General features: G+C 37.8%; 1 protein-coding gene across 1 annotated transcript; it reads left to right on the top strand.

The window, feature by feature from the left end:
- Positions 1 to 142: 142 nt before the first annotated feature.
- Positions 143 to 26,424, top strand: npdc1a (neural proliferation, differentiation and control, 1a). The gene is made up of 9 exons (XM_088435886.1): positions 143 to 491; positions 15,687 to 15,836; positions 23,295 to 23,408; positions 23,509 to 23,724; positions 24,259 to 24,325; positions 24,400 to 24,490; positions 24,632 to 24,711; positions 24,806 to 24,902; positions 25,901 to 26,424. The coding sequence occupies exons 1-9, from the start codon at positions 386 to 388 to the stop codon at positions 25,970 to 25,972; spliced, it is 993 nt and encodes a 330-aa protein (XP_088292012.1). The 5' UTR covers positions 143 to 385; the 3' UTR covers positions 25,973 to 26,424.
- The last annotated feature ends 1,194 nt before the right edge of the window (positions 26,425 to 27,618 follow it).

Genomic DNA, 27,618 nt, shown 5'->3' with positions numbered 1-27,618 from the left:
AACGCTTTTATTGCCGGGGAGGACAAATGGTGACGATGCTGGCACTAGTAGTTATTAGTAACGCCTTGTATTAGCAGTTTCCCAGGAGACCCTGAAGGCATCACTTCCCAAGCTCATACGCAAGCAAGCTCTCAGCCTCACACCCCCCACCTTCCCCCCTCCGCTGAAGCCCGGCTATCTTTAGCAGTGTCGCGGATTACCGAGCGCTGAGAGCTGGGTCGACTACCTGCTCCCTCGCTTGCCCCCCTAGCATCACCAAAGCTTTCTAAAACGAACTACACGGCGACATTAAAAGCCTCAAAGGATGGGGGAATGACAACAAAACCCCCGTCCGCGTTCTCGGTTCCCTACAAGACGACCACCACCACCTCCAACACCAGCCACGATGCTGCCGCTCTCCAGCCCGCGGAGCGAACGCCAACGCCGGGCCTCGACGCTGCTCCTGGCCGCTGTCGTGCTCTTCGTCTTCCGCTCCGCTGCTAGCCTTCCAGGTAAAATGCCTTTACCGACACTCATACTCAGCTTAAAAAAATATATCCAACTGTTTTTTTTTCCGTTTTTTTTTTTAACCAATTCGTCGCGTCGACGTGCGTCATTTGGGGGCATCTTTAATGGACGAGCTTCTGGCACCTGTCAGGCTCACTGCTTTGCGTCAAAATGGAGACGTTTAAATCACCGCATAAACCATTACAACTAAGCGACTTTTTTTTTTTACCTTCACTTGCTTTATCACTGCGTGTTTTCGCATGCTATTTTTCTCTTTTGCAGGCAGGTAGAAAGAAGTAGGCAACAAGGGAAAAAAAGCCATCAACGTGTCATCATTCTTTTCCTTCGCATTTCCTCCGTGGCTCACTTTTTTCCTGAACATATTTTCAACAAAAAATATCGGAGATGTAGATCTAGTTCCCCCCAGCATTTGCTGATCGTAGGCACGTGTTTTATATGGGAAAACATCTCATGACAGACCACCAAACAAACAAACATAAATGCCAGAAAATACTGTACAGTTCCCTCGCTCCATCGCGGTTCAAGTATTGCGGCGTCACTATCACTCACTTTGATTCATGAGCTGACAATTTCAGGTTTATGTCGCTATTTTTCTTGCATTGTTTCTTCTTTTTAAGACAGACCTGTCAAAATAGCAATTTTATGTATTTAAAAACCAAATTCAATATCTACAACATGATTTTTTACTAATTACCACGTCAATTGCAAGTTTATCCTCTATCCTTTCCTCATTCCAGAAAAAAAAGTACCCAAATTGTCTTAAAAAAAATCAACAAAGAAAATGTACAATACTTTTTATATGACTAGTAAACTACTGGTTTAAACCAAGTAACCTAAAACAATTAAATGCTCCCCCACCGGTTGTTTTTACTTCCGCTTTTTCTGGTTTGGATGTTGACATGTTGCATATAGTACACATAAATATATTAAGAACATATATTTTGGTGATATGTTTTGGCAGTACCTGTGAACTTTGCATTTCGATTCCAATCAGCTGAACATGTGATCGATCACAATTGGTTTCTGGACAATCCTAGTTATTGCGGGTATTTTTAGGATGATCATTATTGATCATAAAACAACAACACCTTTAATCTAGTTTGTATTAGATCCTGTACTCATGTTATGGGTCCAGTATGTGACAATTGACCCTTTTCTGCCATTTTTGTGACAGAATTTTCATGTCATCATGTCACTTAAGTCAGTTTGCAGTCCTCTAAGGATAATATAAAACATTTTGGCTGGTTATATATGTGTTTGTTTTTTATCTCAATTTTAAACAATGTACAGTGGGATCCCCTGTGTCGCCTCCTTTTCAAATTTTTGATTTTCATGAAATATTTCTGTTTTTATTCGCAAAATTGTTCATAGTGGCGGGAATTCCACATCTGATTGTGCAGAGCTAGCCCTTGATAATCGCATTTTTGCAACCGCATTGTGGCGAAGAGTTTTGTTGACATCAGCAAGCAGTGGCCTGTGAGTTGCAACAGCACGGTGATTTCCAAGAATTTAACAAGGCGATTCACATCTAAAACATGTTCTAATTTACGTCAGTTGATTTAGAACATGATTTGAAATTGACTGCACCGAAAACGCACAAACTAAATGATGATTCAGTTACTGTTTTGATCCATGGCATTCCAGTGAACGGACAAAAATGTTGCTCATTGTTTACTCAAGTGAAAGCAAAAGTTTTGTTTTGAACTCAACACAAAGATAATTTGAGAGCTATCATAGGAAACTACAAAAATAGATTAAATGCAGTTGAGAAGCTGAATTTTTTTTTTTTTAATCTTGTATTTTAAAAACCTTAGTATGAGAGAGTGCTGCTGCTTAATTGCATTTTTTTTTTTGCCTTTACCATCTAATGTGGGTGTTTCATGGTGTCTAAATTTAATCCGAGGTGATCATTTAGAGCGATGAAAACGGATATGATGTCCCATCCCGATGTCCTTGCTTTCATTAGCTTTTCAAATTGCATGGCAGGCTTGATCAAGCGCTCTTATGGGGCTTTATATTGCCCACTGCAGTATACTTCTGCTGGACTGTAACTGATGGCACCGAGGCTGGATAATCTGCTCCTAACCCTTTCAGCACGATAACCACGTGAGAGCAGCAACAGCTGGACAGTCAAACGTCATCTTTAGCGCTCCAGCTGCTCCCTCCTTAAATAGAAAAGAGCACATTTTCATCAACAAGAATGGGCACGGTTTTATATTTTTCAAATGCATCCATGCCTCTTGAAGATTGGGAATTTTCCATGTATTTTCATTGGGAATTTTCTGTGTATTTTCAGTGATTTCTTTTCGAAAATGTAATGGCGTTTGTAGGTTATGTGGTAATGCATAAAGTGGCAAAGGGAGGGTGGGGTGGCAGATGAGCACCATTTTCATGAGAAACAAGCACTTGTGAAATGCAGCGGCATTATCGTCAGGGAGGCTGATGGAGCAAACATTGACACGTCATCATGACTAAATGTGCTGCACTAGAAAATGGTATTCTTTTGACATAAGTGATGTTGCGCATGTTGTGTTCCAGAACTCTGCGTTCTTTTACTTGGGATCTGGAAACAATTTCAGCAATTGAAATAACATAAACCGATATACAACTTGTTTGTGGTCCGCAGTTTATAAATTCACTAACAGTAAATGTGTGCAGTTAATTAAAGTCTGCAAAGAACTGACGTTTTTTGTAGAAGAGATTTGCTATTGCCTTTGGATGCAACAAAATGGCGGCAAGGCATTTCTAATGTAGAGCAGTAGTTCTCAAACGGGGGTTTGTAAAGGATCTTCAAGGGGGTGCATGAGATTTTAACAGTTCATGTTTCAGCTGTACTTTTCAAAACGAGAGCAAATTATATGGAAAATGGATCAGAATCAGTTTCTAAATGAATACGGTATCAATCCCCCCTGTGTAATGTTGCTTTGTTGTTGTTTAGCTTTTTTTAGGGATATTGAACAATACAAAATAAACAATACTAGGTCGATTGCAGCCAAGTTATTCCTAGCAAATTCGTAATATTTATCATTATTATTTGCAGTGGAAATAAGCATTCATGGCGTCACCATAGACTCACAGAGAATGTTCCACTGATGTGTTTTAATCTCTTCCAATGCCCCGTGGCAGAATTAGTCATCTACGCTTTCGTGGCGAACGGGAGACGAGAACAGTCAGGTGGAACGTGACTTACGTGCCGCCGCTAGGAGACATGAGGATCACTGAGTCCATTACTGACTCCCGACTGATTCACTCCTGTTGCATTTATGGAGATTCAATCCGCTGCGTACAAAAATGGTCTCTGCGTCGTATGCATTTATATCAAGCACGCGCTGCGTAGTCCTAAAAAAATGTGATTGTCCTATGAAGCCAGCTGCTACCTAATTGCTGGTTAATGATATCCAGATTTGACCCGGAATTTTCCTCTAGTGGTTTGGTACGCTACACGGATGAATGATGAGAGTGAATTATCAAGGTTTTGCTTGTAGACTGTTTCAAACTCAAACAAGTCTTGTTTTGTGCATCTCAAAAATTTTTATCTCGGACCCGACCGATTAATCTGCCGATTGTGGCCCTTCAAACGTCGACCAAATGGCCGATAGTTGCCACTTTTTAGTGGCAAGCACTATCGGAAAAGGAAACCTCTAGAGGCCCAGTATATTTAGCATTTTCACTCATTATTCAAGGCCAACAGAATATTTGTGCTATATCAATGTAAATATTCAAGATTCAAGTTTTAGTGTCATATTTATCGTATTAATACACCACACAATTCTTATTCTGCTCACTTCCCCGAGCTGACTACATCCCATAATCAAGCAAATGAATAATAATATATAGCAATAAAACAAACAAAAACAATGGAGCTAATATTACAATGCAAACTATGGGTGGTATCATATGAAAAATGGACTTCTGTTCCTTACTATTAATTGCATGTAGGTAATAGCTGTGGTATAAGTGTGAAAACACTGCCATCTAATGGTCACAGTTATCACTTCAGTGCTCAATTGGCTTATTAGGTAAGCATTAGTCAATGGTGTCAGCGTCTTCTGTCATGAAAATGGTCTTGTTTCTTTTTTCTGAACAAGCAGCAAAATTCTGACCGCTGACTCCTAAAAATTCTGAATCATACAACCTCAGGGTTGTGTTTGTGTTTGACTGGCGACTCGTTCTGGGTGCAAGTCTGCCTTTCAATGTGTGATGTCAGCTTGGATAGAATCCAACTCCCTCATAACCTTGAACAGCTAAAGCTATAGAGAGAATGGCTGGAAATTCACAGATTCCGCCGTCAGAACAGGTGACGGGTTCTTTTCGATACGTTACGCAACATTAAGTGTCATTTTGAACTGGAATGAGGAACAAGGTACTGGACCAACACTTCACAAATCAACTTTAGTAAAAGCGTTGTAGGCGTGAACCGTATCGACCTCTGAAGGCAAACCAATTTATTTTTGGATCTGTTGTTTTTGACCTTATCGTTCTCACTTTCTCTGTACGGGTTTCAAAAATACACCTAGTTTATGAGGGATTGCAGCCTTGCCAAAAGCAACCAGGAAGCACCCATCAATAGTATTGATCTGATTCATTGTAGTCTTTGTCGTTGCAAATTGAAAGCCTGAAAAAAAATAGGTGGGTGAGCTGAGGATTCTCATTAATCCCTCCTTTCAAAACGCTTCCCACTTCTCTCGCTCACCTTGGTTTCTACACATCAAAGTGTGTCGGCCATGAGAAAGTCAGCAATAAAAATACAGTGGTACATCTTCTTATCAACACACCTTGGTATGAAAGATTCAGGTTACAAAACGCCTCTTTGGGAGAGTAGAGTTCTTGGTGACGAAAGAAAAATCAGGACACAAAAGTACTGTACAACATCACACAGGAAGCACGTTGCATGATCGCGACTAAATTTCAGTAGACACACAAATGCTCAAAATGTTCCCAAAATAATAATTATTGCTCCTGTGGATTTGTAAATGAACCTTAGATCACTGGAAATGTAATGAAAAAACATACAAATAAAACAACCTAAAAATGTCTCAGCACTCGCCACCAACCCACCAGTGCCATCTCAAGGCAAACAAATGAACTGCATTCATATCGCAAACTGCTGAATCACTTAAAGAGCTTTGCGGTATTTTTTTTTGTTATTATTCTTTACACATCGTACTTTGAATTCCATGACTATTATGCACTAAAGTAATTCTGATACAGTACATTACCCTTTAAACTAGTCAAACATGTTAAACTATTTTTTTTAAACACAACATCCCGCAAACAATGGCAGTGATTGTCTTTGCTATTTAAAATACTTGAGTGAAAGCACGCCTGCCAGTGCTGACACCTCACAGTTGCACATGCCCAGACAGCCAGTCTATTTTTGACATCGCTGCAGATTGCTTTTAAAAAGCAGACAGCGGATATGGAAAACGTTTTAATAGCAATTGAAAATAATTGAACATATCAATAAAGCTGGCTGGCTCCTTTTCAATGGAAGCTCACTGCTCGGGGTGGGAGAACAAAAAGTGTATTTTTTTTTATAGTTATTAATGCATACAGTACATATCAAATACTGTATAACTGGTTCTAAACAACCAATGAAAATGTTCTGTTTCATAATGTGGCATAATGTTTAAGTGTCTTTAGAGTTGAATAGATTCATCGGATTATCAACGACCAATGGATTATCAAATTCATCAATATCCATTTTTGATAGTCCATTAATCATTTTGAGACCTAGTCCAATGTGAATTTGTTCAAATCTTTAAGATTTCAGCTTCTCCCCAGTAAATATTGTTCTATTTCTCGAGTCCTCCATAGATGTAAGCAGACTTAGTGTCTTTGTGTTGAATTGAAAAAAAACCCTCTTATTTTGATGAAGAAATTATCATTTTTCTAACCCTATGATATAATGCTACATTACACAACGTTGGGCGATTATAGCCCAAATATCAAATATTTCTATAAATATGCTATGTTATGTTACACTATGCGTGTACATATATATATATATATATATATATATATATATATATATATAAAACGCTACATTGTGGTATGTTTTGCTATGCTTTGTAATGTTTATTTATTAAGATCTGGCATAATGATATCCTTAATAATATCCTTAAATGCCGCAATTAAGTATTTAGTAACTAATGTAAACACGTCTTATAAACCACTCATCCAGCATGTCAAGTCAAGTCAAATTCTTGATTTTTGACATAAGTTAATCGATTTCATGTTTAACCCTACATTATATTGTAATTACATTTCTGGTATTAACTCATTAAGTACCATCCCTTTTCTGACCATCTGATTTAGTGGTCCCTAACCACTGATCCTTGTTTTTGGCGCCGCCTCTGGCCGCCATTGATATTACATTTTGTAGTGAGAAGGACTGCGTGGTTTTGAGAGCAGTCAGTTGGTGAAATCTGCCCCACGACTATTTGTAAATTGTACTTTCTTTGTAAGAACGTTGATGTATGATAATATGGCCAAAATTAATTTGTTTGCTGATCCAACAACTTGTAACTGTGGATAACATGCTAGCTAATATTAGCTCTTATCTTCATCACGTTATATAGTTCCACATATTTCCCTTGAAATCAAAAGCTTTTGTTATTCAGTTTTATGATCGACTTAATGTCATTTACATACATTTTTGTACATTCATCAGTCAGTCTATCTAATCGGCCGAGTAGTCAATCGCTGGTCTGATTGCGATACTCACGGCAAGAAAACATCTCGCCCGTATTGAATCGTGAGACCCCCCAGCCCTGCTGATGAGAGGCGGCAAGCAAATTAATCAGCTTGTTGCATCATGTGGCCAACAAGTAGTGAAAATAGAATGGAATAAATCAAGGCCACCTACATGCTGCCATTGTATAAGCCCTTTGTTCCGTCTGCTGCGGTGGGTGGAGGGTGGGAGCTGGTGCTGGTGCTGGTGCTGGTGCTGGTGCTGGTCGGGGTGTTTGCTGCTGCTACTGCTGCTTTGCTTCACTCTAATGATAATGACACAGTAATTATCCCCTGTGTAATGCTTACTTGCCCGACATAATAAGCGGCATGACAATGCCGCAGCACGTAACAGTGAATCACTCACTTAAATGAATTTTAGGGGGCTTTTTTTAACATTCTCCAGTTTGACGGCAAAAGTATTTTTTCCCGTCTACCGTTACGTCGCGCTTGTTACCTAAATGTAAGGTCGTGCCCGTTTTCCACAGGGCGTGCGCACGCATTTTTTTTGGATTCATTGAGGCGGCGTGGGAAAGAGGCACCTACGCTGATAAGCCGCGCACTTTCCACAAAGGTTGTCGTATTTTTCTGAAACCAATTTCTGCGAGAGGCTGCTTTCTGGGGCGGTTAGGCAACATTTTCCGCGATGTGGTTAAAGACGGCGAGGCATAAAAAAAAGCTCGTTTTTAGGGGGCATCGGTTTCATTGACTAAACCTTTATGTAATATAGCTCTGTGCTAGTTTTTGGAGAAGAATTTGTTATCGATTGACTAAACCTTTATATAATATAGCTCTGTGCTAGTTTTTGGAGATGAATTTGTTATTGTTGTTTCGTTGCCTATAGCCACATCGTAAATCTTCCATTTCCCACAGTTATTCCTTCTATCTTATACATAGAAAATCAAAGGAAAAATGTATTTGAAATTAATAGTGTTTCAGTTAAAAATGTGAAACTTTTATATGTATTAGTTCAGACATGTAGCAATTAGGTAACCACCTAGTTATTTTTAATAATTGTGTAATCATTCAGAGACCGAGAATTGCTCAGAATTTCAGCCTGCTTGGAATAATCGCAGATTATTGTCAGTCCTGTATGAAAACAGACTTATTATTATTGTGTTGGAACTTGCAGACATCTGCATTTACTTTTGAAAACAGTGTTTAACATTTTTGCACAGACTAAACAATGTCAATTTGAAAAAAATATCAAGGTTTTTACTAAAGGTTTGGAAATAAAAATGTAAAAAAAAAGAATTACTGATTAATCGACAAAGTAATGAGCAGTAGCACTCTTGAAATAATCATAAACAAAGTAAAATAATAATCATTTTGGATTTCTCATGTTATTTCAATTTCTTGAGATTCAGATTTTTGATTTTTTGTTTGTCTGTAAACTATATAATCATCAAAATTCTAAAAAAAAAACAAAACGAAATATTTGATTGACTTTGTTTCCCCTGTTTGCTTTAGTTTATGATTGGAGCACCCTTAAAGTAACTTACTCTGAGACATTAAATACTATAGCAACGATCGTTTAAATTATTCATACTAAAAAACTCAAATTTGTTAAAAACAAATTAAAAAAAAATTATAACATTAAAGGCAGTGAAATTTAGCAGATTTTTTTGGCGGGTAGTTTGTTGATACAAAATACTACAACATTTGGCGAAAATCAGTTGCTCTAACCCTAATATTCAAGTAAATACGATTTTTTCTTTAGGTTCTGATTTATGTAAGAAATTTTAGTCCAGTAAATCTTACATGTTATGTATCAGTGACAGAGAATTAAAGCTGCCATTTTGTCGATGTCTTACTCAACAGAGAACATCTTTAGTTCTCTTGCCCCAAATAGTAACATTGCGGTCTCTGCGGCCCAAAAAGATGACCTGATTTTTCTTTTCTTCTTTTCATTGAAATAGCGACGTTTGAGCCTACTATCATTCAATCTCATTTCGACAACCCTGAAACCGGATTGTCTGTTTGGAAAAACTTACTGCATGCTTGGAACGTTGTCATCTACGCGATCAAACGTTCTCAGAACCACTTCAAAAAATCTGCTCTCACATCCCCTTTCGGTTTCTTCCGCAACCCGTCTAGGCACGGGGAAATCGTCGAGCTCAGCATTCACCACTTCAAAGTATCACCCACCCCCTAATATCCCCCCCCCCCTTTTTTTGTAACGTAAATATTAAAACTCTCTATACATGTCATGGACGTACCTTCAATGTCATCTACTACTCAGTATCTAAGGATATTATCACCGTCTGCCTTTAAACGCTCATAGTAATGAGCTCTCGGGGGAGAATTAAAGGCGTGCGAGGTTTGCGAACCGTGCTCTCGTTTTGTACGCTCATGGGAAATAAACGTCGCGTGCACAAATCAAGCGCGGGGTGCGCTTTCCACTTGATTAGGAATGTTACGCTCACTTCCTGGATGCCTTCAGTGCGTCAGGAAATCCACACAATAGGAGTATACGACCCACTCAGCTTATTTCCTGCCGTGCTCCCGCCCTCGCATGGCCGCATTTGATGTGGCGTCGCCGTACAACTTGAAGGAACATAATATAACCGACACAAAAGGCCAGCGCGGCGTTCGCCGGGCGGTGTTACGTGGCTTGTTTGCCTTTTTGGGTGAAGCCTGGCGACAGCGGCAGATGTAGAAGCGTTCATTTTTCTCTCTCTCCTAACAAGGACTTTGAAGCAGGCGTTGCATAACGTGTTTTTTCACATAATCAGTCGGCGTGCTGCGGAATTTTATTTTTTTTTTCATGCATTTGCTTGGCTCTCGACGCTTATGTTTTACAAGGCCGTCTTGCAATATTTGTTGCAGAACAACATATGGACTCCTCCTAATAACTCCGAACCTAACATCTTGAGCGTAACGAAGGTTGTTCATTTTTAACAGGCCGTCAGCCCCCCCCCCCCCCCCCCTTCCACCCCCCCCCCCCCACTTTTTCGAGGACAGCGTCGGCATTAGTCAAGTGTTAAATGTGTTTTTTCTTTAATGAATGCAGATTTATTTGGCTGACTCCCTTTGCAGATTTTCACACTGACTCGCCTTTTCGCCGCCCCTCCTTCTCTCACCATTTTCCCCACCTTACGCCTCCACGGCGATGCATGGGCAGTTGCTTCGTTTTTCACGCGCATAGTTTGTACGGAGAATAATTACCCGCATGCGTGTGACTGTAATATGTTCCTCCACGTTAATTTATGGGAACCGCTGACTGGCACCGCTGAGATTTGAACTGCATTGTTATAATGTGCAGATGGCGAGGCGACATAACACGTGATGAGATTTTATTGTGATATTTACGTGAGTTGCGTTCCTTCAGTATCTAGTGTACTACTGCTGGTTCACACTGCAGCCTGAAGGGACACCATTCCGATTTTTTTCACCGAGCCATATCTGATCTTATGATGGCGGTGTGAACGACACAGAACCGATTTTTTTTTCAAACGCGACCCAGGCCATTTGGTATGTGGTACTAAATGCGATTTGTATCCAATCTTTTGATATGCGACGTTAGTCTGAAGCGTTAGGTCGTATTCATCCGACTCCCATGTCCCAAACAAGCGCCAAACTGGAGGTTTAGCCTACATCCACACTGCAAAAACGAGAGTTGACCTCATGTGATACAGGAAGTTGAAAAGGCTCCTTCCTTTTTACAGTGAGCTATTTCAAAGCATTTATGAAGATGCTTTGCTGTTAAATTGATGCTGCATGGTATTGTTTGTCTTGTTGAGTGTTTGTGGTCCGAATGGCCTGAGGGATAGAAGCATGTTTTCAGCCTTTTAGTGCGGCCATTGCGGTGGTGAATGTCCATAATGACCTGTGGTGCCTGATACGGTTGTCCTGAGGGTAGGACAGTGATGTCATGGACACAGACTGGTAAACTGTCTCCTTTAAAGACTGTTGAGGTGCTCGCTGCCTTTGAGTACGGGACAGAACATTCACTGTTCACAAAGACCTTTAGAGTCTCCGTTTTTAATTGGGCAATTTACAGAGGACTTTTGACTTGTACTTTGCATGTGAAATATAATCTACTGGTCTATAGCACTCGATGGAGCAGTGAGTCTTTGCTGGTCAAAATAATTAAGATGGTTGTGGATGAGAATAGAAGTTAGCCATGTTAGCTTTGACTACTACAGTTGCTGTTCCAATTATTTTTTGCAAAGCCCACTCTAGGAAGGAGAAAACATGTCACACACACCCCACTCGCCGCGCCAACTAAAAATGAGATGATTATATATCAAAATGATATACGTATACCCAAAGCTGTATCCTTTTAAATGTTAATAAAAAAAAAAGCTACAAGACAAAGAAAAAAAAGCTAAAAGAAAAAAAATCTCAGCTAAACTTTCAACAGCTGTTATGTACTTTTTTACAGTGTTTATACAGGTTACAGGTTATTCTAAAACTGAAAAAAATTACCGAGTGCATCAAAGGATCCTGAAAAAAAAAAACGCCAATCCTAATTTAACTAACCCTAAACCTAACCCTCCATTCAGCTGCTAACGGAAATTTATCATATTTATCATCCAGATTGTATACTGTTTTATGTCTTTACTACACTATATCTTAACGATGAGTATAATCCAGTATACAGCTGCAATATGTTTACAAGAGTTTGGAAATATGGTACCAAAAATTAAAATGGTAGCCTGGCTAAGTCCTGTTTTGCAACACATTAAGGAGTGGAACACAAGATGAGAGCAGCTAAGAGCTAGCCTGTAGTCTCAGCCAAGTTATAATTGAGCTCAGCTTTTTTTTAAGCCTTGATCAGAACTCATCCAAAAATAACAGTATGAGTCATCCCCAGCTTTTGGATCCTCATGCTAGAAATGACAAACGCAAGAACCTTTTTTACTTGATCTTTTTTCATGTCACAAACATCAATCGCCTTGTCTTTTTGAATCCGATGATAAATCTCTACTCGCGCCGATAGTCTTCCTTGAAGAGGTCAGGGCGTCGGAGGAAATCAGCTGGAGCAAGTCGAGACGAATCTCTCTGGAGCAGGAAGTAAGCAGCGAGTGATAAAATTAGACGCTGGAATGATAGATGGAGGGGGGTAAAATAATTGAGATGTTAATCAAAGCGATAATGAAGAACAAGAGGCTGAACGCGCAAGTCTTTTACGATCACAAAGCAGTGCTGAAGTGTGAGCTGCGCGCCCTCGTTCACCGCGCAAGAAATAAAATATCGATATTTTTTTATCTGCGGTAATTTCACTGCTGACTAATTGCGCTTACTGAACAGCTGGCAGAACATTAAAAGAAAAAAAAACATTCTTAACGGTCACAAAAATCAGTTCTTCAACCAGATCATGTTTGTCTTCTAATTACAGCCATACCATAATACTACTAAACTTGTTGTATACGTTATAATATTTTTGATACGTCATGTTCATAAATGTTCATGTAAATAGTAAGGCTGTTAGTATAGAATATTTTAAAATAAATCATTCTCTTTATTATTTTATCGATTAATCGGATAGAATTTGATGAAACAGGAGTCATGAAAAATCCAAAACAATTAAAAAAAAAATGTTTTCAATGTTTTTTTTTTAAATCATTCAATAAACTGTTGAATATTTTGGATTTTTACAAACTTTTTTTTTTTTTAAATTTTCATCCCCTTATTAAAAAAACAGGACATCTTATTAAATTAACACAAAACATTTTTGCATGACTTGCTTGGAGATTCTTGTCAACGTGTGAGAACATTTGCAGAAATGTTGATCATTGTTCACCAAAGTAAAAGCAGTTTTTAATGTTTTTATTTTAACAAGAAAATCAGTAATCTTTTATTAAGTACTAAATGAATGAATCATGGGTTATCAAAAATAATTATGGATTAATTTGATTATCCATTATTTGTCGATTAATCCTTGCAAAAAAAAAATACAACCAGTACTAAATGAATGAATAATGGGTTATCAAAAATAATTATGGATTAATTTGATTATCCATTATTTGTCGATTAATCGTTGCAAAAAAAAAATACAACCGGAATAAATATGGACTCACCAGCCTTTTTTTAAGCTAATTCAGCTACTCTTTTTTTCATTGTTTTCCAAAGTACAAGAAGATGATAATTATCTCATATTGATTAAAAACGCAATAATCAATGTGCTTATATGAAGACTTCGGAAATCAGAGAATAATTACAGTTGTGAGGCTGAAATCTGATGATTTGAGCAATCAGTTACTCAAAAGTTCTTAGTCGAACCTAATTTCAAGCCATAAAATTCTCCAGCCCTTATTTGTATGTTGATTTTATTATCTCTCCAAAAGTGTGGGTAAATAATTTTTAGTATTCTGTATTTCAACTAGATGTTGCACCTGCTTGGGTGAAAACATACGCTCGGCACAGGTAATAATCACTTGCAAGCGGATACAAATCAATAGAGTGAAGGGCTAATAAAACAAAGGCATCACTCTGGCGCCTTGGCTCCATCTCCCCAGCACTCCCCCTCGGCACATCTGCTCCTTCAATATCTCACATCTTCCCTCATTTCACAAGCCTTGTTGCCATGGAGGTCACTTGAATCTCTCCTCCAGCCATCTCGATTCATGACTAATACTCTCTCCCTTATGTAAATATCAGCCAAAGAGAACCAATTGGACACACACACACACACACAAAAAGCGCGGACACAACATGTGAAAGACTTGAATTGTTTTCTTTTTTCTTTCACAGCGTCTACTCTCGCACAAGATAGATGTGCACGTCTCACGTTTGCCATGTATTCCAGCTGTCCTCAGCTCGCTCGACCTGTTACGCGAATAACTTTTGCTGCACTGTGGTGTGAAATGCACACACCAGAAAATGCCCTGCTCACATGTTGAAAAGCCACAAATCCATACATAGTTTGTCATCTACTCATTCAAGGGTACCGTATTTTCCGCATTATAAGGCGCACCCTTAATTAATGACATATTTGAAAACTTTTTCTATCACAATATAGTAATACTCTGGCCCAAGTAATAACAATAATAACTCAAACAATAACTCTAAAATCTCAATAGCATAATAACTCAGTCAATATGACCAACCTTGTTCAACACAAAAGAAAGAGGAAAGCTTACTTTATCACTTTATTCCCCATCTACTAATCCCAATATCAATATTTATCCATATATAAGGCGCACCTGATTATAAGGCGCACCATCAGCTTTTTAAAAAGAAATTAAGGCTTTTATGTGCGCCTTATAGTGCGGAAAATACAGTATTTTGTGTGTCGGTTTGGACAATTATTGAGAGGTTTAGAGGTTCGCACACCTTTTTTGGTTGTGTGAGTGTGTGTTCCTGTACAGCTATACTTGTGGGAACCCTTTTTGTTTTCTCCCAATTTGGTGAGGATGTTTTGGAGAAGTGAAGACAATTAGGCCAGTTCTCTCTTGTTCAGATGATTTTTTTTTTAGGGTCAGGACTTGCTTTCAGAGTGTGAGTTCGAATTGGGTTGTTGCATGACAAAAGTCTCTTATTATCTCACCCTAATATACATATTCTTTACCAGTGTGGTACGGCGTTGAGATGTAGATCAACATAAGTAAGCTAAGATTCAATTATGGTTTGTTTTTTTGTTTGTTTTTTTTTCCCCCTCAATTCAAAATATTATGATATTTTGTTTCAAAAGAAAGATAAATCTGCTTCCATGGAGGACTACAGGAGAATATTTACTAGTGAGGTTGAAATTCAGAGGATTTAGGCAACTATAAATTAAACTAGGTCTTGAAGTTATTAGTAAATTCTCAAAATTATTCATCAGTAATAATTTAATAGTTGTTGATTAATTGCAGCTCCCCCAAAAAATAATAACATTAACACACTCAAAAAATACCCACCTCTGTGATAGAGGTGCTTCGATTAATTGATCGCTAATCAAATGTTGAGTTAATCGATCATTTTCAATAATCAATTTATCATTTTAATACCTTTTTCAATTAAAATGGTCCAATTTCAGCATGTCAACAATAAATCATTTCCAATTTCTGTCATCCTCCATGGAAGCAGGTTTTAATATCCTAATTTTTAACAAAGGGAAATTAAAACATGTATTTAAAATCTGATTAATAGATTCCTCAACAAATTAATCGATTATTAAAACATTCGTCGGTGGACATTTTTCTGCACTGCCTTTTATTTTTCTTTGAATAATACATGAATTGAAATGACAAAAACTGGGCCATTCTTCGCTTAAAAAAATGACATTGATGTTATTTTTTTCTTTCAAACGTCACCTACAAAAAAACTTTGATAACATCAGTCGAAAACCTCAATGAACTTCCGATCTGGCACTGACAGAAAAATAGAGAAAACTCACTGGACTTGAACCCTCTCTTAATGGGAACATTCAAAGCGATATTTCATTCCTGACAGAGCATTTTTGCGCGTCACTTTTGGAGGATTCTTTTTTCTCAAAGGCGTTTGTCTCTTTCTCTCAGCTGGCCGAAAGTGCCCTCACCCCATCGACTGTGCCAAAATGGGACGTCACATCTGCCAGCCCGGCTTCATCAGATGTGGCTCGTGTTTCTCCCCGTTGGTGGAGGATAAGCTGGGCCGCTGTTTGACCAGAAAGCAGTATCGCCAACAAGGTATGAAAAGTATATTGATTCCATCTGAGCGCATTTCACAAAAAAAAAACAAAAAAACATGAATTGGGTAACTAATAATTTGATTACAAAAAAAGGTCACCGCAAAACCTCTGCCTGGAAACGTCGCAGGGATCATTTTTCCATGCGGGCTGTTACTATGGTTGCACGCAGCACTCTGTAGAAACGAGATGGTACAGTGGCGACGAGCCAGGATGAAAAAGATCATTTTGTAATAAAAAAAAAAAAGCGAGATTTAGGTAAAAGCACAATTAGCACACGGTTTAAACGGCGCCTCCGTCTGGCAAGATGTCTGAGACTATTTTGACGTTTAGAGCGTTCTCATTTCCCGATTTTTAAGGGAGGAACTGTGATGAACTCCAATTTTTTTCTGCTCTTGTCTCTGGCAGACACACCTTAAGACACAACTCATTAGTGCAGAAGCTAGAGGAGTATACAAAACCTTTTACCCTTGAATAAATATTTGTGCAGCTGTAGTTTATCGTCTTTCGTTTGTATTTTTTTCCTCCTCAATACATGCAATATCCTCTCGGCTCGTACTGCATACGCGTCTTGGCCTACTGCAAAAATCGTTCTCACAGCAGCCGTTTCGAAAGTAAAAGGATAAAAAGGTCAAATATACACAGTTTCCAAAGATCACGGCGAATACCGAAAAGCAATTTCGACAAAACGTTGTAGATGCCAGTAAAATCTCATTTGGTGAGAATCTGGAAGAAGGTGCATTTACAGGACATGAACTCAACTTACATTACCCTTAAATATAAAAGGCGCACAGATGATTTGAATATTAAATAAGTATATCCTTCTGAGAGCTAGCCTATTCATTTATGTTTATATATGTATGTATATATATATGTATATATATAGTGTATATATATATAGTGTGTGTGTGTGTGTGTGTATATATATATATATATATATATATAGTGTGTATGTATATATATATATATATATATATATTTGTATGTTTGCTGAAATAATCAATGAAACAAAGGGAGATTGAAGAAGACATGATACAAGTATTGATTTTGAGATTGAACTGCCATTTAACTGCAGTGTGCTGTCGATGTTATGGTGAAAATATCCATCCATTTTCTATCATTATTTTGCTGCGAAACATGGAGGCATGTTCAGTCTGTTGAAAATAGAATCTTGCTGTAAGCAGGCAATTTAAAAGTACCATCTTTCTGTGTAAATATCTGATGTTATAAGCTGCGGTTTATAGTCCGGTGCGACTCTTTTTTGCTTAAAATCCGAAAAATACGGTACTCTTAATTTCTCAATTACCTTTATATCAAAGCGTCACTCATGTCACTTCGCATTTGAAATTAGAGTGTTGCCCTCTACTGCAACTGTTGCTCCAGACTTCCAATCCAAACGCAATGGTGTTGCAAAATCACTTTCAACCGTGTAATCAGGGCACTTACAAACAACTTAATTACACTGGCAATGATATTGACATAAAGCACCTATTGCCAATGTTTACTAGTAGCTCGGGCTCCATAATGGCTACGTGTAGCATAAATTAATCGCTAGCTAGCAGCGCTCCGCTGTTTAAAACAGGTCGGCGTGATTTGGCGCAATTTGAAGCCCAGTTGCAGTTCCTACTGATCACTTTTGAACAAACCATGCTAACTCAAATGTGCCGTTTCAAGAAAACAAAATAGGCCAGCTAAATAATAATCGCGTCGTTTGATTCCTTTGCCGCTGTTTCCTATATGTTATAACGCACAGCCCTCCCCCTCTCAGCCGAGCTCCCTGCCGTTCGATGGCCTATCGATTTTAGCCTCTCCCCCCGCTCGCTTATCCATCTTGACTTGATGGCTTTATTCCCTCGGTCTGTCACCGTCTCATGTATCTCCCGCGATTGTCTCTTCTCACTTCTTGCTCGGCCTCTTTCGCCCATCACCCGCCTTTCTGACAAATATGGCGCAGTGTGATGTGATCCTCACGGGGATTTTTTTTTTTTTTTTTTTTAATCTGGCCCTGCCCCTGCTGCTGCAACTAACACGTGCACCGCCCCCGCACTCCGGCGACTTATATCGCCTCGGTGTCGTACATCTCGCTCTCACTCGATTAAATGTAATGTCATTTTAGAAAAGAGCCGCGCGGCGGAAATAAATCTTTTGCTCTCATTCGGCGTAAATTGCAGAAATTGAAATGCGTCACCTATCGCTGTGCGTTTGTGGGTTTTTTTTGTGTACTGTATATGTGCGTACGGATCCTATCAGGTGTGTGTGTGTGTGTGTGTGCGTGCTTGAGGATTAATAATTCAGATGGCTCTGCAACAAGGAAAAAAAACTTGCCTAAAATGATTGGCGCAAGTCTGCAAAAATGAGGAAAGCACGCTGACTGCCATTTAACTTTTAACTCCAGCCATTTTGTAACCCTTTTGCAATATTTTGACCATTTTGGGTCATTTGTTTTCCACATCATTCTGGCAGTATTTTACCCAAGGGATGGTACACTCCTTCCTGGTAGTGTGATAACTAATTGCTTGTCCCATGTTGAAATTTGACATGTTGTTACCATATGGGTGAAATTTCAGCTCACTTGTATCTTCTTTCAATGCTTTCCCTTGTGAAATGCCCATTATGTAAAGCTCAAAGGATTGGACAAAATACTGTATAGCGATTAAAATAAGAGAGCCTGACAGCCAATTTAAAGTATTCTAACAGACCATGGTTGTTATTGTATTTATTTATTACCCAACTTTTACTTTGACCACTGCAATTAAAAAAAAAATATATACTCAAGGGATGTCAACGGTCACATATACGATCACAAATTAGAAATGACAATTGTTAGAATCGAAATGAAGGAAAATGCTATAATTTTTGTGGATTAAAAGTTCTTCTGGTATACTCAAGAGTTGTACTCCGACGGGTATCGATCTTAAAAAAGTGGTATCGAATAATCCTAGTTTATTCTGAAGATAGTCACATCCCATTTCTAAGAAGATTTGCACTTTTTTTTTTTTTCCTGGATATTTTCACCAGTTTTCACAACCAATTACAACCTAACTTGAATGTCACATGACCAAACCCAGAAAGCAGGTAAGCTGTGATTGGGTGTTACCTGAGCCTTGAGCACATGTGATGTCACTTTCAATCCGCATCATGTGGCAAGATGTTTTATGAAAGGTAATAGTTGCACATGTAAAATAATTCAGCTATCAAATGAATTATTGAAAAAATACAAACTTTTTTTGTTGCTGAAAATGACCTAATAAATGAAATTTCCCTTTAAATAAAAAAGAAGCAATAAAATCCACATTTTCCAACATTTTTTCTTGGACTTCAGTACAGTTCCTCTCTTTTCATTTTATTTCCCTACTTTTGCATTCAGCGAGGAATCTCAAACGCAAATGTCACCGTCGTAGTCTGAGAAGCAAGTAGGCCACAGCACCTTATTAAAAAAAAAAAAAAAAGTAAACCAGCGTGTATTTGACATGCAGGAGTGGCCTTCCATCAGCAAACAGGCTGCATCTCCATGCCTCCAGCCGTGATCTTTATGCAAGCATTGTTCATTCCGCATGTACAGCCAAGGTGTATGTGCTAAAGGCGGGGCTGCTCCACATCACATCCTTGCAGATGACCACTTGACTCCATTGTTTTCACCATCTTTTCCGCGCCATCGTTTTTGTTATGATCTTACGTAATGTTCAGAAAATGTATTGCTGGAATTCAACTGTGGAATACAAACATAAATTGTTAGTCACTGTGATTTTTCTGTTTACTTCATTCAATCCCAAAGACATACGTTTATTTATTTATTTATTAAAGAGTCCAGTTATTCAATACTAGGTAATTGTATATAGAATTTATTTTCAAGTATATGGCTAAAGAAGGGTCTTAATATGGCTGTTAAATTCAGAATCGAGTACTTAATGAATCAAATTCTAAAGTACATTATCTTTTGGTAGGTAAAGTAATTCATTACTTTATTGCAACCGAAATCAATTACTTTAGGTAAGTATTAAATTTAGTATTTAGTATTAAAGTAATCAATTTACTTTACCTACTTAATCAAGTACTCAGGATATATGATATATAATATAATATAATATAATATAATATAATACAGTATAGTTATTGGTTAGTTTTTGGTTTGGTCCATATCTTCAGAAAATAGGCAAAAACGTTGATCATTGTTTTCCAAAATAAAAGCAAAGATAATAACTCTGCTTTCATGGAGGACATAAATAGTCATACATAAATCTGAGAATATCTACTGTGAAGAACCATATGGAGCATTTTAAATGGAAAGTTTTTGCTCTTTATAGTTAAAACATCTGTCTCACACATCTGAGCTTTCTCTCTCTCTCTCTTTTTTCAGGTACTTAAGCTTCCTCCCTTATTCCAAAATCATTTATATTTGGTTAATTCAAGACTCTAAATTGTCTATTGGGATTGACGGATGGCTAGTGAGTAGTTTTTTCATGATAACAAATTTTGGAAAATTTCCTGTACGGCCTTATCAGTTGTGACCTCCCTTTAGTAAAAGCTAATGAAGTTAACGTACAAGTCTGTGACCTTTTTGGATTTTTTTTTTTCTTATCTGCCCCCTCGACCGTTTGTCGACCTTTCTTTAAAACATACTGAAAAGAGCACGTCAATTAGAAATAGCCTCAGTGTTCGTTTTTTTTTTTTTTTCGGAGGACGCTCGCTCTCATAACTGGCCACAAGATGGCAGCAGAGTTCATGTTGTATGAAGGACCAAGAGCTCTCTGAGGACAATATTTCCAATATTATTAAATTAGAATATTTAAAACATATACATACATATATTATATATTACATACATGTACATACATGTATTGAATTTTAAAAGATTATATCTAAAGGTATAACTTTCATTCACATATTAAACACATCATAAAATACTTCACAAAAACTATTTCTGTTTAATTTCAACGTTAAAAGTCATTTTTAAATAAAAAATTTGGTGTTTTCATTCAATCTAAACATGCGTGCTGGCATTTTAAAGAATGTTATGTACCATGGTAATTTTTTAAAAAGTCATCATCCATCAACCCATGGCTAACCAACTAAAGTTTGAATGAAGCACTAAAATGCACAATAAATACGATATCGTAAGCTCTCACACTAGATCAAGTCTTTAGCATGTCGGCATCTCAGTGACACCGTGACGCCGACCAATAGCAGACCAACATTTTAGTGACGCGTTGCAGCGCAGGTAGTTTACCGCAATCAGAAACTAAGAGCAATTACCTCAAAACGCCTGAAGAGGGAGGCAAAACAGCACAAACACAGCCAACCCCACAGGTCATGACAGTTGTTGATGCCGTAAAGCGGGAAAAAATGCCGTAAAGAGGGGACGAAAAAACTTAGTATTCGACTTAGGAACATGAACAAAACGTTAGGGACACCGTTAATACTATACATTTTACTGATAAAAATATGTATGTGGGGGTCGGGGGGGGTGGTAAGTGATTCTTGAGTGGGAAAAGATAACAGCACACATGTGTGTCAGTGGCTCTCCTGTTGAGACATTTACTGTTTGTTTGTCGTTTACTGCCCCCCCCCCCCCCCCCCCCCCCAGCCACTCTCAAGGGTTTAGGCCCCATTATCAAGCTAGTGACAAAAATCTCTTACGTGATGGCGTGGCCATCAACTCGCCACTCCATCCTGTTAATTGTACTCACGGCGTCCGACGCTGAACCGGTAGCAGATGGTTTGGTATTTGCGATTGCTGCTATAAGTGAAAACGTAAAGAGGCCAACGCGGCATTCCGACGGAGCCGGCTCGCCGGCACTGCTGGAGCTCCCGGCCACCTGCTCGGTACAGATGGCGCATCCCGCCTCCGCAGACACCTGCCGCGCCGTGCGCTAAATGGCAGAGTGCGGAGGGGGGCGGGCCGTGACAAAGGCGGCGGTGAAAGTGCCGGTTAGTCCTAGCGTACACATTAGCTCGGCCAGATGCTTGACCCTCCGCATACTGTAATCATTAATGTAATCACGCAGATACATTTACCGGGTAATGCCACCATGACCTATTTAATGCTTTTGTTTGGAAATAGTTCTCCGTTTCGCTACATTGAAGCGAAGATATATTGCAGGATGACTTTATAGCAGGAACACTTTGATCGCCACCATTAGCTCCGCTATTGTCAACGTAGCGCATTTACTGAGCCAACGAGGCAAGTTTTTGCTGATTGCTCTTGCCCCCATGCTGTGCTTCCTCCCCCGGCCACACACACACACACACACGCATGTACATACTGGGCCGCGGTTGCCCTGGAGACTCGTCCTGTACTGCAGGAATGCGGCGAAGTGTCTGGCCTAAAGGGCTGTTAACATCACTTTCGTATTGTCTCCTGTTTCCCACCAGTCCACAAACAAATAAGACGAGACCCACAGGCGCACGCCTTGTCTTGTCGCTTTGATTTGGTGGGGCACTACCAAAGGACAATGTGTAAGATAACGCAAGGCGGCAAATAATGCGCAGTATGTATATATATATATATATATATATATATATATATATATATATATTAAATATATATATTAAATATACATTTATACATATATTTATCATATATATTTATGTATGTGTATCTGTGGTCCACATTATCTTCCATAAACAGAGGCTGTCAATGTCTGTGATTGGTGTCTTCTAGGGCAAACACTAACTTGCCGTCATTTCTATGTGTAGTGCCTGTTTCTTAAGCTTGTTTAAAATCAATAAATAATTGAAGATATTCTCAGGTTATTTGTTTTGACCCATAAAGTGTGGCGCTGTCATTTTTCAGCTGTTATTGATAGTAGAGGTGCAATGATTGATCTGTTGAAGCCATTCACTCCCAGCTATTTTCAGACCCTTTTTTAGTTAACAAAATAAATAAAAATACTGTAAATAAATACATGTGACTGATTTTCTGGATACTTTAAAGAAATATAAATACATCTTTAAAATTGAACATGTCAGTTAATGTTAATGGTTATGATTGATAATCTTTTTTTTTTTTTTTACTTAATATTTTTTACTTTTGTCCAAAAGTTTTAAAATTCCAGCTTTCCACCAGTGATTATTATCCATTTTTTGTTGTCCTCCATGAAAGTTGTATTCAATCCAAAATAAATATGCAGTGTTCTTTTCGAGAATGATGAGCGGCATTTTTGCCTTTTTTCTTACATTGGGGGGGCAAACCTACAACCAAATCTATTTGGAATACACTAGCAAAGTTATTAAAAAAAAAAAAAAAAAAAAAAAAACTGACGTTTTGTTTTAAAAATACACAACAAAGCGAACAGTAAGTTAAACCAGTAAACAAAACAATAAATATAGATATTATAAAGTATTGAATCGTGTAGAATAGAAAAAAATCTGCAGTTTTTTGAACCAACTGGAGACGTTTAATGGTGGACAAGCTGATGTCGCCATTAAATAAATAAAACGTTCTCATCTCGTCTTTCAGCGAAAGCGCAATTGTACCCAGACTTGGATGAAGAGATCGATTTCATCCACTCATACATCGAAAAACAAGAAGTGTCAGCGATTGAACCACCCAAGACATATTTGAAACCTCCCGGTAAGAACCTTTTTGATTTTCTTCACATTTTGCTAAATTCTTGATTTTTTTTTTTTTTTAATCCCATATCTTTAATCACATGTCCCTTGATTACCTCCAGTTGGCGCCTTTAAGACCAACGGCGGAAGCAAAATCGCCGCCGCCGAACAGGGCCCCCCGGGCCAAGATCCCTCGTCGGACCAAACCCGGAACGGCACGGCCGCGGGCTCCCTTCCATCAAATCTTCGTAACACCTCCTCACCCCAGCCCGACGGCGCCGACGGTCGAGCGGGTCCTCTAATTCAAAATGCTCACAAGGAAGACAAGATCATCATCAGTGAGTAGCATAAAATAGAATAGAATAGAATAGAATAGAATAGAATAGAATAGAATCCCTTTATTGTCATTGTATAATGAAATTGGTAGCACTGCTCCAATTGCTGCATATTAAAGGGACAGTGTGTAAGATTTAGACCGTTTTTCATTCAAAAGGAACAAATTAAATGATGGTTAATTTCAAAATTTTGCAAATGAATGTGTTATTAACGACCAAAAGTATGTTTTAAATATAATCATAGGTCTAGTTATCATTAACTGATAATACAAGGGGGGTGGCACTTCTCTGGAAGCGGCCATATTTGTTATAGCTAGGGACAATGGTAAATACAGCACCTGCAGCACCTCCTACTGGCCGTCATGAAAAAAGGTCAATCTTACGCACTATCCCTTTAAATGAGAATGAATAAAAAGAGTACATATTGTAGAATAATCATAGTGTCACAGAGTGCAGTTGGCAAGATTCAGTGCAGCTCTGCTTACCTTTAGGCTTTGATGTGATAGACTTTTTTTTTTTTTCAATTCTACCTTGCAGTCGTGATCTCCTTGTTTGTGGCCATTGGAACCATAGCATTGATCATGGCAACTGTCTGCTACGTCAAGTAAGAAACCACCTCAAGCCATAGTCAATCCCGCAATTGATTTTTTTATTAATAAGTCCGATTCTCCCCCGCAGGTTACGAAAAGAATCGCGCATGGCCCAAAAAGTGGACTATCCAGCATTCAGGGGAGCAGGTGTGACCGCCGCCACCGGCGCCGCTAAATCGGTACGTTTATGTCGCCTGAGTTTCAATTTCTCACCTCACTTCCGCAAAAAAAAAAACGAGAAAACACACCTTTCGATTTCTGAAGAGCCGCAGCTTCTATTTTGAACGTGTCACTTATCACTTCCTCCTTCTTGTCTCCAGGTCGGCGATAAAACTCTGGCGCAAAGTGCGCAAATGTACCACTATCAGCACCAAAAACAGCAGATGCTCTCGATTGGAAAGTACGTTTTTGTTATTGTTTTCCTTTTTAGATATCCTTTGATGCGCTCGATCATGAATATTCAACAGCATCCTGCAACACTTTTATTTTTGCAGTCACAAACAGGAACAAAAAGTCATTGACCCTGAGATCACCTCAGATGAAGAAGAGGTGGGAGACTTCACAGTATACGAGTGTCCTGGGCTTGCACCGGTGAGTCATGTTTAAAAAAAAAAAATATATATATATATATATATATATATATATATATATATATATATATATATATACAGTATATATATACAGTATATATACAGTATATATAAAGAGATTGTATTATTTTCAAATTAAGGGGAAAGTAATTGGAACTTTAAGTAACGTATGATTAAATTGTGACAAAAGCAAGGTTTCTCAGATGTTTATTTTCATTACTGACACCATTTCTCAGCAGACAAGGCAAAAATAAAACAGATGATCTTACACATCTTCTGGAATTGCTGAATTAAATTTGCCTTGAGGTACCGCTGCAAAATGTAGTTCCAATGTTTATGGGACAGACACTTTTTGTTGTTTTGTTTTACATACAGAGAGAGAGCGAGAGGAAGAGAGAGAGAGAGAGAGAAATATTTATATAAATTGTGAGTATTTAGACAACTTTAAATTGAACAATTTCAATTTTATATTTATATTTTAATCTCTCTGAGAGAGAGAGAGAGAGAGATTAAAATATATATATAAAATTGAAATTGTTCAATATAAAGTTGTCTAAATACTCACAATTTATATAAATATTAGAAGTAAATACATAAATATTAATACATATTTTCAGATTTGTGTAATCATCTGAGAAGGCTGTTGGTTTTTGTTTTTGTTTTTTTTTCTAAATATCACGATATTTTAAAGCTGAAATTTTTGCCTATTTCCTGCCTTGTTACAGAGCAAATTATTTGCGCATTTTCTGTGTGTCAAATCGTCCATTTTTTTGGTTAAATGATGGAAATCGAAACCTGTTTTTAATTTTGATTCATCAATTGCCAGATAAATCACTTATTTAAAAACAAATCATAAATCAGAGTAGACCTTGTGTTAAGATTCCCCATTTTCCGGGCGCCTCCCGGATGAAAAAAAAATGTTTTTGAGGCATCCGACTATTTATTCTGCACTTATCCCAATAAAACCATTAAAAGTCACCGGTGCGCTCTGCTCCACAGACCGGCGAGATGGAGGTGAAGAACCCGCTCTTCGACGACTCCACCGTGCACTATCAGGGCAATCAAAAGTGAATGCTGAGCACACTCGCGCAAACACTCACACTGCATGCGGACAAACGGGAGGAAGCCTGGCAGAAGACGAGATGATTAAAAAAAAAAACGAGAAAAAAAAACCCAACTAAGCATATCGTTTCTGGCTTTTGGCCCTTTACTAATCCTTCCCCGCCTTCTCCATGCCGCCGCTCGCCTCCTGCTTTTATGGCCCTCTGGTGTAACGTGTGGATTTTTAAGCCTTTTAACGCAAGGGCGCCCCCTTGAGTTGTTGCTGTGAGTTTCCTGTCCTCAAGTGACATTTTCCCGCCTTTACGTTGCAACTTCTCTCCCCGTCGTCCCCGAAGCCGTTTACACAAACTGTGATCCAATAGCAGACGTGTGTAGGAGATGCGCGCGCGCACACGCATTTACATAAGCCGAAGAGCAGGTGACCTTCTTTGTTTTGTCATGCGTAGCTTGTGGCTGAACCACATTCCCGGACGGAAATATTTAACGTCCCATTTTTAGCCCCGAAATTTTAGCGTCGGCGTCGCTGTAGCTGATTTGATTTTCAGTCATATATATATATATATATATATATATATATATATATATATATATATGTGTGTGTATATATATATATATGTGTGTATATATATATGTATATATATATATATGTGTATATATATATATATATGTGTGTATATATATATGTATATATATATATATGTGTGTATATATATATGTGTGTATATATATATGTATATATATATATATGTGTATATATATATGTGTATATATATATATACATATATATATATATATATATATATATATATATATATATATATATGTGTGTGTATATGTGTGTGTATGTGTGTGTATACAGTACAGTATATATACTGTACATATGTACATACATACCGGTATATGTTATATACTGTATACCTCAAGTGGTACCTCGAGATACGAAATTTCATCATTCTGGAATGTTTTTAGCATTTTGATTTTTTTTTTTTTTTCTTTTTCGTATCTTGAGACCAGTTTCTTATGTAAATGGTCTAATTCGTGCCACCCCCCAAAAAAAAATAGTAGGAAAATGTGGAATGTTACCTTTCGAGTGAGTCCACATCCTAAAGTGTTATCAAAGGCAGAAAACAAAACAGTACGAACTAAGCAGCAACTGGAAGCTAAACGACTAGCAACAGAAATAACTACAGTTGTAGTTCCATTTTTTTTTTTTTTTTTGTATTATGGGTCAAAAAATTCTCTAGCTGTCGTTTCATGTATTGAAGGACTTTCGTATCCTGATACGCATATATATATATATATATATATATATATATAATATGTGTGTGTGTGTGTGTGTTTTATAAATCTTATATATTATATATTATAAATATAAATATATAAATCTTATATATATATATAAAAAGTATGTTATGTATTGTATACACACACACACACACACACATAAATATATATATATATATATATATATATATATATATATATATTTATTTATTTACAGTATGTTATATACTGTATACACCCATATATATATACATATACTTCTATACATATAGCGCATATAAACATGAAGTACTTGATGATGTCTGTTGCATGGTTTGACCGTACCGTGTTTGAATCATGGCAATGCAAACGCTTCTGGCTCCCGCTATGTA

Source organism: Hippichthys cyanospilos, chromosome 15, assembly GCF_059441005.1.
Source record: "Hippichthys cyanospilos isolate Australia breed blue-spotted pipefish chromosome 15, RoL_Hcya_1.0, whole genome shotgun sequence".
Lineage (NCBI taxonomy): Eukaryota > Metazoa > Chordata > Actinopteri > Syngnathiformes > Syngnathidae > Hippichthys > Hippichthys cyanospilos.
This window is presented reverse-complemented; position numbering and strand designations above follow the sequence as displayed.